This window comes from Guillardia theta (genome assembly GCF_000315625.1).
Source record: "Guillardia theta CCMP2712 unplaced genomic scaffold GUITHscaffold_49, whole genome shotgun sequence".
In the NCBI taxonomy this organism is placed as follows: Eukaryota; class Cryptophyceae; order Pyrenomonadales; family Geminigeraceae; genus Guillardia; species Guillardia theta.
The window spans coordinates 193,513-209,457 of record NW_005434625.1 but is presented as its reverse complement, the minus strand read 5'-3'; the positions used below and the strand labels follow the sequence as shown (position 1 = coordinate 209,457).

At 53.4% G+C, this 15,945-nt stretch overlaps 7 protein-coding genes across 7 annotated transcripts in view; 3 read left to right on the top strand and 4 right to left on the bottom strand.

Moving 5' to 3' along the window:
• GUITHDRAFT_95515 (hypothetical protein) overlaps nt 1–2,864 on the top strand; it is a 5,978-nt gene extending 3,114 nt beyond the window's left edge. Inside the window, exon 11 of the mRNA XM_005829885.1 lies at nt 2,606–2,864. Within this exon, the coding sequence (XP_005829942.1) occupies nt 2,606–2,689 (84 nt within the window). The 3' untranslated portion in view covers nt 2,690–2,864. The remainder of the gene's footprint in view (nt 1–2,605) is intronic.
• A 105-nt stretch (nt 2,865–2,969) lies between these two features.
• GUITHDRAFT_111009 (hypothetical protein) lies at nt 2,970–3,752 on the bottom strand (the record flags this gene model as incomplete). Its single annotated transcript, XM_005829884.1, has 1 exon — nt 2,970–3,752. One exon carries the CDS (start codon nt 3,750–3,752, stop codon nt 2,970–2,972), a length of 783 nt encoding a protein of 260 aa, XP_005829941.1.
• Nucleotides 3,753–5,757: 2,005 nt separating this feature from the next.
• GUITHDRAFT_111008 (hypothetical protein) lies at nt 5,758–6,543 on the bottom strand (the record flags this gene model as incomplete). The annotated part of the gene is made up of 1 exon (XM_005829883.1): nt 5,758–6,543. One exon carries the CDS (start codon nt 6,541–6,543, stop codon nt 5,758–5,760), a length of 786 nt encoding a protein of 261 aa, XP_005829940.1.
• Nucleotides 6,544–8,150: 1,607 nt separating this feature from the next.
• GUITHDRAFT_111007 (hypothetical protein) lies at nt 8,151–8,674 on the top strand (the record flags this gene model as incomplete). Its single annotated transcript, XM_005829882.1, has 3 exons — nt 8,151–8,317; nt 8,413–8,582; nt 8,625–8,674. The coding sequence occupies 3 exons, from the start codon at nt 8,151–8,153 to the stop codon at nt 8,672–8,674; spliced, it is 387 nt and encodes a 128-aa protein (XP_005829939.1).
• An 8-nt stretch (nt 8,675–8,682) lies between these two features.
• Nucleotides 8,683–9,592, bottom strand: GUITHDRAFT_111006 (hypothetical protein; the record flags this gene model as incomplete). The annotated part of the gene is made up of 3 exons (XM_005829881.1): nt 8,683–9,154; nt 9,202–9,348; nt 9,396–9,592. The coding sequence occupies 3 exons, from the start codon at nt 9,590–9,592 to the stop codon at nt 8,683–8,685; spliced, it is 816 nt and encodes a 271-aa protein (XP_005829938.1).
• Nucleotides 9,593–10,940: 1,348 nt separating this feature from the next.
• GUITHDRAFT_111005 (hypothetical protein) lies at nt 10,941–11,390 on the bottom strand (the record flags this gene model as incomplete). The annotated part of the gene is made up of 4 exons (XM_005829880.1): nt 10,941–11,022; nt 11,071–11,156; nt 11,212–11,317; nt 11,368–11,390. The coding sequence occupies 4 exons, from the start codon at nt 11,388–11,390 to the stop codon at nt 10,941–10,943; spliced, it is 297 nt and encodes a 98-aa protein (XP_005829937.1).
• Nucleotides 11,391–12,704: 1,314 nt separating this feature from the next.
• On the top strand, nt 12,705–15,791 carry GUITHDRAFT_111004 (hypothetical protein; the record flags this gene model as incomplete). Its single annotated transcript, XM_005829879.1, has 19 exons — nt 12,705–12,709; nt 12,957–13,014; nt 13,066–13,127; nt 13,173–13,236; nt 13,302–13,352; nt 13,399–13,453; nt 13,499–13,725; nt 13,783–13,859; nt 13,903–13,989; nt 14,045–14,133; nt 14,184–14,211; nt 14,251–14,302; nt 14,355–14,432; nt 14,484–14,618; nt 14,710–14,777; nt 14,959–15,021; nt 15,090–15,216; nt 15,522–15,595; nt 15,749–15,791. The coding sequence occupies 19 exons, from the start codon at nt 12,705–12,707 to the stop codon at nt 15,789–15,791; spliced, it is 1,443 nt and encodes a 480-aa protein (XP_005829936.1).
• Between the last annotated feature and the right edge of the window lie 154 nt (nt 15,792–15,945).

Below are 15,945 nucleotides of genomic sequence, written 5' to 3'. Positions count from 1 at the left end.
GGAGGAGAACGAGGGAGACTAGACCTGAGTTCTTCATCCCTCTACATCTCAGCGAGTAAACCTCTGAGTCTTTGTCGACCTTGTGACGATGTGAAGACGAAAATTCCACTCTCCTCAGAGAAGGAACTCACATCGCAACACGACCAACATGCTTCTCTGCCCTTCACTGTCTCGCTTCCCTTCAAGCAGCCGGTCGACCACTGCGCTGATGTCCTCCCTTCCCTCCTCTCCCTCCCTTATCTATCCTCTCGTCGATCCCCTCCTCCTCCATCTCGTCGTCGTCGTCGTCATCGTCGTCGTCGTCGTCGTCATTACAGTTGCCTCCCTTCTGCTTCTTCTCCTTCTCTTTGCGGATCTTCGTGAAGTACTTCTGCGCATGTGAACGCACTTGGGCTGGTGTGCGAGTTTTCAGCACCAGGGAGATTGTTTCTGCCACTCCAGCACCTAGTCCAAGAGGAGGATCATCAGTCAAACTCTTGTCTCGCAGCTTCTCGAACATCTCCACAAACGTCCCGTGCTCCACACTCGTCCACTGCCTCCTCACCCTCTTTGACTTCGCCTCCCTTACTGCTGCTGCATCCTTTGACGAACATGCTCTACCGTGCCCCCCCACGTCCCCCTTCTTTCGAGTCATGCTCGCCACCAGTGCGCCTGAGCATCGGTGCAAGCTCCTGCCTTCGTCTCCTGCCATGTCCTCCGTGAGGGCTGCCGGCACCAACTCCAACTCTCTGCTGGCTATGGTGCACTTGGAGGAGTGAAAGTCCTCGAGGAAGGGGTCGACAGCATGAGCGCCAGCTCCCAACTTGGCGTCCTCATCCTCTGCTGTAGAGAAGATGTTCTCAATGGCATCGACGAGTGTTTCTGGTCGCGGGGGGGCGTAAGTTGGCAGAGCAGGGCTCTGCCCCTCCTCTCCGCGTGAAGCTTGACCCTCGTGACTCGTCAGGGTATCTGACGGATGCCCCTCCATGCCAGGGCGTCGGAAGCTGAGCAAGTCAGGGGCGGACCTTTCGTTACGGTCCTTCAGCCTGCCCAGTCAAACCTATGCAGTGAAAGTCCGTGAGAATCAGCGGCTGTGAGTGGACAAAAGGCACTCATCGATTATGGTTCTCTTGTAGACACATGCTCCCTATTGCTGCCTCCTCTGCTAACAACAAGTACAACCACCACTTCCTTGGAGCGATTTTGAGCAAACAATGTGACGAAGAGACGTGCTTCTTGCTGCTACTGTGTTCTTCTTCCAACATATCTTGAAGCGCACCCTACTCTTCCGTGTATCTCCTGACTGCTTGGGAGTGAAATAAGCCCTTTTTGTCTCGAGTCTGTCGCTCTCCTCTCCTCTCCTCGTCTCTCCTCTCCTCTTCTCTTCTCTCCCCTGATGTCTCATCTCCTCTTCTGTCCTCTCCTTCTCTGACTCCACGTCCTGCTTCTGAGCCACTTCTCTCCCCTGATGTCTCTTCTCCTCTCCTCCCCTCTCCTCCTCTCCCCACTTCTCGCCTGATCCTGAGGACTATTTTTTTATCCCCTCCACTGCATATCCATCGAAAAAAACATATTTTCCGAAACCTCGACTTTTGGATATACTCAGTTTCAATAATGCATCGCTTCAGACTCATTTCCGAAGGCACCAGGCAACCCGCCTCAGCAACGACCTTTCAGCGGGCCCTACGGGTATATCTCCTTTTAAAAACACGTGCGACTATATCGAGCCCGCCTCGTGGCCTGTCACAAGGCCTTACACGAAGCCAATAATGACGGTCAGCCTTGTTGCTGCCAAGTTGACCCGCGTGAGTTGACCCTTACAAGTTCAAGTCCACTTCGAGGCTCGGACCGGCTGGCTCCGACGGATCTGCCAGTTGGCGATCAGAAGGTCACGACCGTCCCCGGGGCGGTTCGGAAGGCAAGTTCCGAGCAAGGCCAGCGGCCGGCGGCACCGCCGGGCTTGGGCCCGGCCAGGCCTAGCCCCGCCGAGGCTCGGAGTCCGCCATGTCCGTCTGATACCGGGCCGGCGTACAAGCCTGGCAAGGGCGTACAAGCCTTGAAGCCTGCAGGCGTACAAGCAAGCTGAAAAAGAAGACTTCTCTCTTGTGCAAGAGGTCAAATCTTCTTCTCCTCGTTTCCGAAGTTCCTCCTCCTCCTGATCCTCGGGGGCCTCCTCCTCCATATCTTCAAGGCTTCCGAAGTTCCTCCTCCTCCTCCCTTCTCCCTCCTCCTAATCATCATCATCATCATCCCCCATGATCATCATCCCATGATCATCACCATCACCACCATCACCATCATATCAATATTACATTATCATTTTGGCCGTGGTCATAGTCGTCTGAAGCATCATCGCGTCATCCTCTTGCCTTTTCTTCTTTTCCGGCTTACTTGTCTGCAGCTCCACGAGCTCTTCAAAGATCCATACGGCGTCAACGTGGATCAGGTTCGTCTCCACTTGGGCCTCCTGACGGTGACGGTCAAGTGCCATCGGCAGAGCCTCGTCGACAAGTACTACAAGCTCGCGCCCAAGGAGGCCTTCACCAAGCTGGGCACGGCCTCGATGACCTGTAAGATATGCTCTCCTGCTTTCCTCCAGCTGAAAGTGTGGGCAGGATCTTCGTAGGCAGTTTCCAGCTACAGCACGTGCTCCATGTGCTGGGGCGCAGCTGGAGACTGCCGAGAAGATGTAGGGAGAGAGGAGCTCTAGATGCTCTCGTGACGTTTCTCCCTGAAACGCAAAGCGCGGGGAAGAGCCGATTGAGCATGGACCAGGAGCTTCTGGGCTCGGAGAAAGGGAGGAGGAGGAGGAGGAGAACGAGGGAGACTAGAACTGAGTTCTTCATTCCTCTACATCTCAGCGAGTAAACCTCTGAGTCTTTGTCGACCTTGTGACGATGTGAAGACGAAAATTCCACTCTCCTCAGAGAAGGAACTCACATCGCAACACGACCAACATGCTTCTCTGCCCTTCACTGTCTCGCTTCCCTTCAAGCAGCCGGTCGACCACTGCGCTGATGTCCTCCCTTCCCTCCTCTCCCTCCCTTATCTTTAGCCCTCTCTTCGATCCCCTGCTCCTCCATCTCGTCGTCGTCGTCGTCGTCGTCGTCGTCATTATCACAGTTGCCTCCCTCCTGCTTCTTCTCCTTCTCTTTGCGGATCTTCGTGAAGTACTTCTGCGCATGTGAACGCACTTGGGCTGGTGTGCGAGTTTTCAGCACCAGGGAGATTGTTTCTGCCACTCCAGCACCTAGTCCAAGAGGAGGATCATCAGTCAAACTCTTGTCTCGCAGCTTCTCGAACATCTCCACAAACGTCCCGTGCTCCACACTCGTCCACTGCCTCCTCACCCTCTTTGACTTCGCCTCCCTTACTGCTGCTGCATCCTTTGACGAACATGCTCTACCGTGCCCCCCCACGTCCCCCTTCTTTCGAGTCATGCTCGCCACCAGTGCGCCTGAGCATCGGTGCAAGCTCCTGCCTTCGTCTCCTGCCATGTCCTCCGTGAGGGCTGCCGGCACCAACTCCAACTCTCTGCTGGCTATGGTGCACTTGGAGGAGTGAAAGTCCTCGAGGAAGGGGTCGACAGCATGAGCGCCAGCTCCCAACTTGGCGTCCTCATCCTCTGCTGTAGAGAAGATGTTCTCAATGGCATCGACGAGTGTTTCTGGTCGCGGGGGGGCGTAAGTTGGCAGAGCAGGGCTCTGCCCCTCCTCTCCGCGTGAAGCTTGACCCTCGTGACTCGTCAGGGTATCTGACGGATGCCCCTCCATGCCAGGGCGTCGGAAGCTGAGCAAGTCAGGGGCGGACCTTTCGTTACGGTCCTTCAGCCTGCCCAGTCAAACCTATGCAGTGAAAGTCCGTGAGAATCAGCGGCTGTGAGTGGACAAAAGGCACTCATCGATTATGGTTCTCTTGTAGACACATGCTCCCTATTGCTGCCTCCTCTGCTAACAACAAGTACAACCACCACTTCCTTGGAGCGATTTTGAGCAAACAATGTGACGAAGAGACGTGCTTCTTGCTGCTACTGTGTTCTTCTTCCAACATATCTTGAAGCGCACCCTACTCTTCCGTGTATCTCCTGACTGCTTGGGAGTGAAATAAGCCCTTTTTGTCTCGAGTCTGTCGCTCTCCTCTCCTCTCCTCGTCTCTCCTCTCCTCTTCTCTTCTCTCCCCTGATGTCTCATCTCCTCTTCTGTCCTCTCCTTCTCTGACTCCACGTCCTGCTTCTGAGCCACTTCTCTCCCCTGATGTCTCTTCTCCTCTCCTCCCCTCTCCTCCTCTCCCCACTTCTCGCCTGATCCTGAGGACTATTTTTTTATCCCCTCCACTGCATATCCATCGAAAAAAACATATTTTCCGAAACCTCGACTTTTGGATATACTCAGTTTCAATAATGCATCGCTTCAGACTCATTTCCGAAGGCACCAGGCAACCCGCCTCAGCAACGACCTTTCAGCGGGCCCTACGGGTATATCTCCTTTTAAAAACACGTGCGACTATATCGAGCCCGCCTCGTGGCCTGTCACAAGGCCTTACACGAAGCCAATAATGACGGTCAGCCTTGTTGCTGCCGAGTTGACCCGCGTGAGTTGACCCTTACAAGTTCAAGTCCACTTCGAGGCTCGGACCGGCTGGCTCCGACGGATCTGCCAGTTGGCGATCAGAAGGTCACGACCGTCCCCGGGGCGGTTCGGAAGGCAAGTTCCGAGCAAGGCCAGCGGCCGGCGGCACCGCCGGGCTTGGGCCCGGCCAGGCCTAGCCCCGCCGAGGCTCGGAGTCCGCCATGTCCGTCTGATACCGGGCCGGCGTACAAGCCTGGCAAGGGCGTACAAGCCTTGAAGCCTGCAGGCGTACAAGCAAGCTGAAAAAGAAGACTTCTCTCTTGTGCAAGAGGTCAAATCTTCTTCTCCTCGTTTCCGAAGTTCCTCCTCCTCCTGATCCTCGGGGGCCTCCTCCTCCATATCTTCAAGGCTTCCGAAGTTCCTCCTCCTCCTCCCTTCTCCCTCCTCCTAATCATCATCATCATCATCCCCCATGATCATCATCCCATGATCATCACCATCACCACCATCACCATCATATCAATATTACATTATCATTTTGGCCGTGGTCATAGTCGTCTGAAGCATCATCGCGTCATCCTCTTGCCTTTTCTTCTTTTCCGGCTTACTTGTCTGCAGCTCCACGAGCTCTTCAAAGATCCATACGGCGTCAACGTGGATCAGGTTCGTCTCCACTTGGGCCTCCTGACGGTGACGGTCAAGTGCCATCGGCAGAGCCTCGTCGACAAGTACTACAAGCTCGCGCCCAAGGAGGCCTTCACCAAGCTGGGCACGGCCTCGATGACCTGTAAGATATGCTCTCCTGCTTTCCTCCAGCTGAAAGTGTGGGCAGGATCTTCGTAGGCAGTTTCCAGCTACAGCACGTGCTCCATGTGCTGGGGCGCAGCTGGAGACTGCCGAGAAGATGTAGGGAGAGAGGAGCTCTAGATGCTCTCGTGACGTTTCTCCCTGAAACGCAAAGCGCGGGGAAGAGCCGATTGAGCATGGACCAGGAGCTTCTGGGCTCGGAGTGAGGGAGGAGGAGGAGGAGGAGGAGAACGAGGGAGACTAGAACTGAGTTCTTCATTCCTCTACATCTCAGCGAGTAAACCTCTGAGTCTTTGTCGACCTTGTGACGATGTGAAGACGAAAATTCCACTCTCCTCAGAGAAGGAACTCACATCGCAACACGACCAACATGCTTCTCTGCCCTTCACTGTCTCGCTTCCCTTCAAGCAGCCGGTCGACCACTGCGCTGATGTCCTCCCTTCCCTCCTCTCCCTCCCTTATCTTTAGCCCTCTCTTCGATCCCCTGCTCCTCCATCTCGTCGTCGTCGTCGTCGTCGTCGTCGTCGTCATTATCACAGTTGCCTCCCTCCTGCTTCTTCTCCTTCTCTTTGCGGATCTTCGTGAAGTACTTCTGCGCATGTGAACGCACTTGGGCTGGTGTGCGAGTTTTCAGCACCAGGGAGATTGTTTCTGCCACTCCAGCACCTAGTCCAAGAGGAGGATCATCAGTCAAACTCTTGTCTCGCAGCTTCTCGAACATCTCCACAAACGTCCCGTGCTCCACACTCGTCCACTGCCTCCTCACCCTCTTTGACTTCGCCTCCCTTACTGCTGCTGCATCCTTTGACGAACATGCTCTACCGTGCCCCCCCACGTCCCCCTTCTTTCGAGTCATGCTCGCCACCAGTGCGCCTGAGCATCGGTGCAAGCTCCTGCCTTCGTCTCCTGCCATGTCCTCCGTGAGGGCTGCCGGCACCAACTCCAACTCTCTGCTGGCTATGGTGCACTTGGAGGAGTGAAAGTCCTCGAGGAAGGGGTCGACAGCATGAGCGCCAGCTCCCAACTTGGCGTCCTCATCCTCTGCTGTAGAGAAGATGTTCTCAATGGCATCGACGAGTGTTTCTGGTCGCGGGGGGGCGTAAGTTGGCAGAGCAGGGCTCTGCCCCTCCTCTCCGCGTGAAGCTTGACCCTCGTGACTCGTCAGGGTATCTGACGGATGCCCCTCCATGCCAGGGCGTCGGAAGCTGAGCAAGTCAGGGGCGGACCTTTCGTTACGGTCCTTCAGCCTGCCCAGTCAAACCTATGCAGTGAAAGTCCGTGAGAATCAGCGGCTGTGAGTGGACAAAAGGCACTCATCGATTATGGTTCTCTTGTAGACACATGCTCCCTATTGCTGCTTCCGCTACTAACAACAAGTACAACCACCACTTCCTTGGAGCGATTTTGAGCAAACAATGTGACGAAGAGACGTGCTTCTTGCTGCTACTGTGTTCTTCTTCCAACATATCTTGAAGCGCACCCTACTCTTCCGTGTATCTCCTGACTGCTTGGGAGTGAAATAAGCCCTTTTTGTCTCGAGTCTGTCGCTCTCTTCTCCTCTCCTCGTCTCTCCTCTCCTCCTCTCCCCACTCCTCGCCTGATGATCCTGAGGACTATTTTTTTATCCCCCCACTGCATATCCATCGAAAAAAACATATTTTCCGAAACCTCGACTTTTGGATATACTCAGTTTCAATAATGCATCGCTTCCGAAGGCACCAGGCAACCCGCCACGTGCGACTATATCGAGCCCGCCTCGTGGCCTGTCACAAGGCCTTACACGAAGCCAATCTGCATCCAATAATGGCGGTCAGCCTTGTTGCTTCCAAGTTGACCCGCGTGACCGTGAGTTGACCCTTTCAAGCTCGGGGACCGGCCGACGGATCTGCCAGTTCAACGGTTGGCGATCGGACGGTCACAACTGGCAAGTTCGGCAAACCGGCATATGCTGCCTACCCCGTTATGCTAGGTCAAAATACCGGTGGGTCCCACCCTCCTACATGATAGGACCCCCGCATTTTGCCTGGATAGGGAACTGAAGCATTTGTACGTAAAAAAAAAATGATGCCGAGAGTAACGTGACTGCTGAGCAATTATAATGGACCCTATCGTGTCTCGTATGGACCCCTGGGACCCCCACTAATCGAACAGAGCAACCCCTGTCATCAGGTCATGTCACCATCCGTTTGTCATGAGCAGCAGACGTCATCGCTCGTGCTCCTACCAACCGTCTATACGTGTTATACCAAGGATGATCTAGAACTGTTCTTCCTTTGTCATCAAATCCGGAATAAACCTTTCCTTACTCCCCTTCCTTTTGCTCTTCATCATCTCCAGAATTCCCTTCATTCCTTCATCGCTTCAGTCCTTTCCTCTCCACCAAAGTGCTACTTCGTTGTTCCGTACATCGTTCGATTGTCCGAATCAGAACTACTGATTCAGGAGCTCACCTTGTGATCTACCCTACGGCTTGTTGGGAGCGTATCAGGCAGCATAGCAGCCGGTCTTATTGCGCTCATCAGAGTTGTCCCTTCTGCAATTGCTAAGGTCCCTTCTGCGCTCAGCAATTGCTTCCTGTTTCAGAGGAAGTTCGGTTCAGACCCGGTAACTTTCACACCAACTGATGCGGTCTTGAAAGCGAAGCTTCCGCCCGAAAACGGGAATGGGGTAGTAGGGTACTGTGTTTGGTAGTGATCACCCCCGCCTGCAGCCTCCAATGCTCGCCTGCCCCCCTGTCACCGGCTTCCTCTCCTCCTTGATCTGCTCCTCCCTACCCTCCTCCCTCCTGGTGACTGCATGCCTTCTGTCGACACCAAGTCCAACCTCTCCGCCTCCTCCCTCGACGACGCCATCTCTCAGATCGTCGTTGAGCCCCATGACCTCGCCTCGTTCATAGACTTCGCAGACCTGGAGGCGAGCAGCAACGACGAGCTCGCTGAGTTCGAGTCTACGTCGGTACCAGCGTGTGAGGCAGAGGAGGAAGGGACAGCAGCAGCACTGCCGCTCCTCGTTGCGACTACTCTGGACGTACAGCCATCACTTAGTTTGAAGCGTACAGATTTGTGAAGAACAACAAACGCAACCAGCAAGCTTGTGTGTCATACCGCCAGAAGAAGCAGAAGTGCGAGGACGGGAGGCCATGCCATCGCTGCATCAATGCACACAGCAAGTGCACGGACGACGACACGGAGAGCGTGAAGAGGAGAAGGCTTGACGATCCTGCTGAGGGTGTGAACCATGCACCTAGTAGTTGGAGCTGACAGGTTCCAGCAATTCGCAGAAAGAGAGCGCTATTGTTGGGCTTTATTGCTGATCACTGAGTTGACGATCACCAGTCCTCAGGTGACGAAGAGTTGCTGAAGCCAGTGCGACACTGATCGGGGCTGAAGTTAGCATGAAGAGCCTGAGCACCGGGGGGGAGGCTGGAGGGATCCGCCGACTCCGACTCATTGGACTCCGAGCGCCCTTCCACCATTTTTTCCGGCACTGCGCCTTCTATCCTTGGAGAAGAGCTCGGAGTAAAGAAAGAGTTGTTCGGGCTGTCCTCCTCGATGGATATGAAATCTCCAAACGCATTAGCAGGGGGAGTTTTCCACAGTCTCCCTTCCAACCAGCGACTCTCGTCCTTGGCTGTCTGGTCCACGTAGCGAGAGTGGATCAGCGGAATCGCTGTTGCGTCCCGACCTCCCGAGTCTCCATCTACCATCCAGGTGATGCAGCCCGTCACTGCTTCTTGCTCTCCGACAGCCTGGCTCATGTATGCTCTCACCTGCTGCCTCAGCGCGCGGTTTTCCTTCTGCCTGCGAGGGGAGGAGTCAGAGCTGATCTCGTCAGGTCGGGGACTCACATATCTGAGATCAGGGAGTGAAGACGAGTGCGATCTTCGGTCAGGTACATGATAGCCTTGCGCTGCTGCACGATCAGCTCAGAAGCATCGCGCCTTGCTCGGTGCAGCTGCTTCTGAAGATCATTCGCGTGCTCGCTCCACTTCTTCCTGGGAGGGCATCAGTGATGACACGAAAGCATCGCCTGCTCGACCACCTAGTCTGCTCCTCGTATGCCAGCTGATTCTGCAGTCCTTTCAGCCTCTCCTCCAGCGCGAGGATCGTTGCAGAAGAAGCTTGTCTGAGCGAAGCGATCTGGTGCTCCCACCTGCTCATACTCGCGGTGCCTTGACTGTCGGCAGAGTCGGGGAACGCAGCTCCTGCTCGCCCTCGCTCTGGGCTTTGAGCTGGCATACGCTCTAACTCTTCTGCGGGCTTGTCCTCACCTGCTCCTCTTGTCCTTTCCACTTCTGCTCCTCCTGACTCTGATCCTTTGACCGACCTTGTGCCTCCTCCGTTAGCGTCCATATCTGATTCTTCGGCAGGCCATACCACGAGCCCCCCGATGGCAGGGAGCTGGTAGCCCCTCGCCTCCCGCTTGTCTCCTCCTCCTCCCTCCTCCTCCTCCCACCCTCTGTGACGCTGCAGCATCTTCTCCACCCGCGCGTCCAAGTCCGACATTGCGGTCAAGCAAAAAAAAAATCAAGTATACAAAGGCGGGAAAACAGCAAGGGAGAGGGCGGGAAGGAGAAAGATGTTGGCAAGCAGGAGGGAGGGAGGGAGGGAGGGAGGGAGGGAGAGAGAGATGGAGAGGGAGAGAGGGAGCAGAGCAGAGGGACGGACGGACGGACGGGCGGACGGACGGACGGACGGACGGAGAGCAGGGATGCAGGGTTGAATAGTTCTCGCATGTTTCAACAAACATTTCCATAGTTTCCTTACCCATGGTAAGATGGTGGTCAATGTATCGATTGATAATCACAAGACACGAGATTGTATGTAGGTAGAACAGAGGAGCATACAGATGATGATGTTTTCAGAACTATTTCGAGGAAAGGAAGTGCGAGAGCAGGTTTAGTTGAATTAGTGGGATGATGATACAGAATGTTCATCAGGCTGCCAGTATCAAACTCATTCAGCCACAACCATCGGGGTGATTTCGCTGTATCGCTATCAAGAAGTGCGCGATGTGTCGCAACACTCGTCTGCGGGTCTTTGACTATTTGAATCTAGCTCGCTACTGCTTTTCCTTCCTCATCTGAGCGAACAAACGCGATCTGCAGGCTCAGTCTTTCAGTCTTTGCCCTTTAAGGGAGGATTCCTACGACTGCAAAAAAGAGTGACCGAAACGTGATCGCACGAGTGTCCCACCAGTAGCACTTGCCAAGATAACCCATCATTCGTTGAAGCAGATGATACCTGCACTGATTGATTTGGGAAGTGCGCACGAGAGAAAGAGAGTCCGTCATAGTGCATGCTATTCCCTCTTGCCTGGTCCTCATTTCTCAGTTGCAAGTGCATTTCCAAAGAGCTTGTTGAGGGAATCGGCCGATTCCAGAGTGTTGGAGAGAAAAAAGAAACACATGGTTGAACTCTTGCACTTCATTCAAGACTTCCGGGTCGGCCATAGGACTTGCTCTCTCTCTCTGTCTCTCTCTCTGTCTCTCTGTCTCTCTCTCTCTCTCCGTCCCTCCCTCCCTCCCTCCCTCTCTGTCTCTCTCTCTTCCAGTCAAGGGTTGGATATTGGGGGGTGCAAGTCAGTTCATTTTCCCTTCTTGTTCCGTTTTTTGGGAGGCCCGCTGGAGGGAGAAGGTAGCTCGTCGTCAACTCCTTCTTCTTCATATCTGCGAGCGCAAGTCAAGAGCGATCGTAGGATATGCACATCTAGTCACCCGTCTTCCGCATGCGCTGTCGATGGATTCGAGTCATCGTTGATCTTCTCAGTCAAGAACTTCTGAGTCTTGTCTTGCAGCTCATGCTGAGTCAGTAGTGTCACAGCCATGTGATGTACCAGCACAAGGACAGAACATTACAAGCTTTGTTAACATTGCGCTCAGTCCCTTCGTGCTCGCATCCGAGGGATGCAAAGTCTCATAACACTCTTGGAACGTCTGCTCCTCTGCACCCGGAAGGGTGATTCTGCAGTGATGTCTAGTCAAGTTTCTTATCATTGAAGTGCAGAGCATCACCTGACTGTTATGTTGTGCGACATGAGCTGAGAAATGTTCTAGATGGCCAGTCAAACTTAGGGGTAGCGCTGCTCAGTTGGCGAAGGTCAAACAAGGGCCAGAACTCCTGTTCGAGGATGAATCGAGGGGTATGAGGATTGGTAAAGGAATGAAGCTGAAGAGAGGAGGAGAATGACCGAAATGCGATCAGATAACAACCATGATCCCCCTTCTTCACTCCCTCGCGCCGCGGGCCATTGCGATCCGCCTTGACAGTTACGAAGAAAATAACGATTGGTTCCAGGACAGACGTTACAATACCGTTATTTTCATATCTTACCTCCGGGCACTTGGCTGACATTTGTTTTTTAGTCAAGTTTTATACATAACAGTTTAGTCAACTCGAACCCGGTACTAGAAGTCTGCTCGGGTCTGCTCACAGATGATGTTGCCATGCTGGCTGTGCCGCCTGTTGCATGGCTGAAGCTTCGCGCTGCCTTGCTCCATCTGTCTCGCTCCTCCCTCTCTTGTGGTCCTCAGATCACCATAGCTGCCGCATGCTCCTTCCTGCTCCTCGGCGTGATACCCCATGCTCTTCTCAATCGACCCTTCAGATCACACATGAGCGCACTCTCTTGCTTCTTGTCTTGTGTAGGGCGGTCCCTGCCTTCTGTTCTGCTTCATGCACTGATCGCACCTCACTGTTCGTATCTTGAACCTCCATCTTGACTCAATGTGCTTCTGACGGTCATCTCAGTGCTGCTCAACTCCCCTTATTGATGCCTCCTGGGCCTTCCCGCCAACATCAACCTGGAGCTCGCTCTAGACCCTTCCTTAGCTCGCCGAACACGGAATGTGGCGTGTACTCCTTCAGCCCTCATTCTTTGATCCGTTTGCATTGCTCTTCTTACACTCTTACACATGCAAATAAGCAGAGACATCCTTGGGTCATTGTTGTTGAGATCAGGATATTTTCTACAGCTCATATGCTGTTTTCTGCATCAGCACCTGAGTGTACTGAAAGGACAAGTGAGATGTGAATGTGATAGTGCAAAGAGAGCTTCAAGGGAATTTGTGTCCTATGTTGAGATCACGATGTTCAATTTGGTAGATGCAAAGGATTTCAAGATGAAATCGTGTAGTAGAAAGAGCGAGAAGGGAGCTGTTTGCAAAGTCAGGAGTGAATGAGAAATTAAAACGAGCTTTAATTGGATAGATATAGTCAGATCCAACGCGCATCTTTCCGCAGGGTGCGAGTGAAACTGCATCGATATCATGGAAGCTGGCATCAATGTAATCACGATATGATACTATTTTTCTTTCCATTATGATATGATAGTCTTTACGCTATCACTAGCATGATGTAAGAGTTTATGATACAGGGCTCATATTGAACCATAATAATGAGAGAGCATAAATCGATGTTTTGGAATCAAACTGACTGTGACTTTCGCAGGATGATTGGTGAAGATCTACATGCCCTATTTTCTTGATCTCACCTCCTTTCCTTCCCATCCCTCCTTCTCTGCCTTGTTCCAACCCCCTCCCTTGCCTTCCGCGCCCTTTCCTTCAGCTCAGCAGTTTTCTCTCCTAACGATTGACTGATGCAGAAGCCTTTTGACGGCTCTCGCCTCGGATGCTATCGGCATGACGGGGTCGATATTCGAAGTGAGGATTTGAACCCTTGGAGACATTCTCTTATCTAATCGCTCTTGCCAGGAAGCCATGTTGAGTGATGATCCCTTCGATCATGTGCTTGAAGAATTTGCGAGCAGACCCCGGTCAAGTCGCATCCTTTTCACGCCTCCTCTCATGGTTGAAAGCAGGAAGAAAGCTTGTCTCCGGTGCCGCTCTAGCAAGATCAAGTGTGACTATCTCAAACCATGCTCGGTCCTCCTTGTCCTTCCTACTTGTGCTGCTCCTGAAGTTGCCTGCTCGTCTTCTTTCCCTTGCAGTCGTGTGTACGGAGTGGATGCCCGGGCACATGCATGGAGGATCAAAACCCGGTGACTCGCCGACTCTCTTGAAACGCTCGCTGACCTCGATGCTCAGAGATCTTGTGACTTCTGCAAGCAGAAGAAGTTGAAGTGCAACAAGTTGAGGCCCTGTGAGATGTCTTGAGTTGCTTCGGCTTCCTCTCATCAGCCTCAAGGTGACCAATGCATCAAACGAGCGCGAGGAGAAAACTGCTCAGCTCCCTTCAACGCGGCGAGCTACAAGTCAGCCAAGGCAGCGACGAGGAAGACAGCAGAAGAAGAACCTGCAACACTTCCTCAGGGCTGGGGGCAGCAGGAATTGTTAGAGCCTCCACCTCAAGCCGTTCAAGTTCACCGGCCGATGCCGTTCGCGCTCAAGATCACTTTCTCGGACACAAGCGAAGTGAGACGAGCAAGACCCGTGCTGCTGGTGGCCACTCCTGACTAGTCCGTGGGGCAGCATCGTGAGCGAGAATCACTGCGGCTCCATCACGTCATCTTCCGACGGGTGTGGGAGTCAGGGTACAGCTTGCCGAGGTAGAACTCGCGTGTTTCATAAGCTAGCATGAGCGATGTGCAGGCTCCTCCGCATCCTCAACAACCTTCCTCATGCCATCCGCCAAGTGCTCGACGAAGGGCTGATGGCCCTGGAGGGACTTCGACAAATGTCAGTGGTAAAGCTATCGATCCTCCTTCTGACTTGCTGCTTGTTTGTCGGACAGAAAGTGCAAACGAATCTCGCCCCCCAGCTCTCCGGAGGTCCCGACTCAAGATTCGTCCGTGCTTGAGCTAGTCAAGGATGACAACGAAGGTCTAGTATCTTCACCTGCTGCTGCTTTATCACCCTCGCTTTTCCTGCAGGTTTCTTGAGCTCCAACGACTACATCGGGTATGCCGCTCTCCTTTGACCTGCCCTTACCCCTCGCAGATTTTATGCGTACGAGTGGGACCCACTCACTCAGAAGAGAGTGTCGGTTCAAGTAAACCTTCCCCTCCTGATTCTCTTTCCCTTCTGCTTACCAAGCTTCACAGGTCAGCCAGTGCTTGGCCTCCTTCTTGAAAATGCATCCCGAAGAAGTCCTTGCTCGCGTTGGTCACAGCGATCACTTTGTGAGCCTTCTCCTTTTACTCTCTCCCGTTCTGATCGCTTCTCTTGCTCAGCTGCCCAACTCGGAGATAGAATTCTTGGGAGCTCTCTTCAGTAACAACCTTGCGCCGAGTTTGTTTCTCCGTAAGCATCGTGCAGATGAACTGTTCAGAACCAACGATCTCCCTGCCTACCGCTATCAACGGCTCGTAAGATCTTGCCCAAAGGTACCTTCCCTCCTCTTCCCTCCTCTTCTCTCCCCTTCCTCCCTCCTTCACACTTCCTCACTCTCTGTGCTAGACGGGGAAAATCCTCGAGTCGATGATCGTGAAGTCAACAGCCAGCCGACAATTGGATGAGCATGGCAGGTGAGGCTGCTGGAAGCGGAACAGAAGGAACTTGAGGAGGATGGGGCTAAGAGGAGCAGAGGGGGAGGGAGCTAGTGGAAGGTTAGTCAGGAGGAAGGAAGGCAAAAGCACGTTGATGAGACGGTTGAACAAGAAGTGGAGCCAATGGAAGTGGGGGGAGATAAGCTTACGCCTCCTCTAGAGTCGTGAAAACTTGTCACTTCTTGCACCACGTGAGGCCTTGGGAGTATGACGAAGCCATGAGGTGAAAATCTCTCTCGCTTGTCAGCTCGCATACGCATCTTACTCTCTGATATGTTTGAAAAGACTCAGGCCCGAGTGCTGCCGCCCGTTCCTCACTAACACTGGCGATCGGCGATCTGCCCACCAGCTGCTCTCCGACGCCAACAGGGACTGTCTCTTTGAGGAATGCTTCGAGACCTGGACCAAGACTCCTGAGGTTTTCACCTCGAACACACCTTCACCTCTCCCTCTCAGCCTCCCTTTCTTTCTCCAGGACCCTCCTTACCCTTCCTCTGCCTCCATACCCTTCCTCTCTCATTCTCCTCCTTCCTCTTGCTTTCACTGTGGTTGTCTTCACTTTCCCTCCCCCTTCCTGCCCCTGCCCCTGCCCCTGCCCCTGCCCCTGCCCCTGCCCCTGCCCCTGCCCCTGCTCCTGCTCTTGCTCCTTCTCTTGCCCTCCTTAATCAGCTCTCCGTCTACAACTTCACAGCTGTAATTGCAGTCAACTTACACATGCAACAGGGCGTGGGTCGTCTGAAGAAATTCGTTTGCTTGTTTCGGAATCTGATCCTTCCCTTCAAGCAGGAGCTCGCCAGGTCGTTTCACTCCCTGCTGCTAGTCCTTCTCCATCTTCTCTCGATATGACTCATCTTCCTCATCCTCCACCTCCACCTTCCTATCTCCTCATCCTCATCCTCATCCTCATCCTGTGAATTTACTGAATGACGATTTACACGCTACTGCTGCAGGCTCAAAGCTCTGGAAGCTCAGAATGAGATGCCTTGGGGATAAGGTTATCGAAGATTTGTATTAACTTGTACTACTGTAAACATAGTTGAAATTAATGCTAAGATGCACCTTCACTCTTCACAAACTATACCACCTGTGACAAACCCTCCCTCCCTCCCTCCCTCCCTCCCTCCAGATTCAGCTCCTCTTTGCGTCG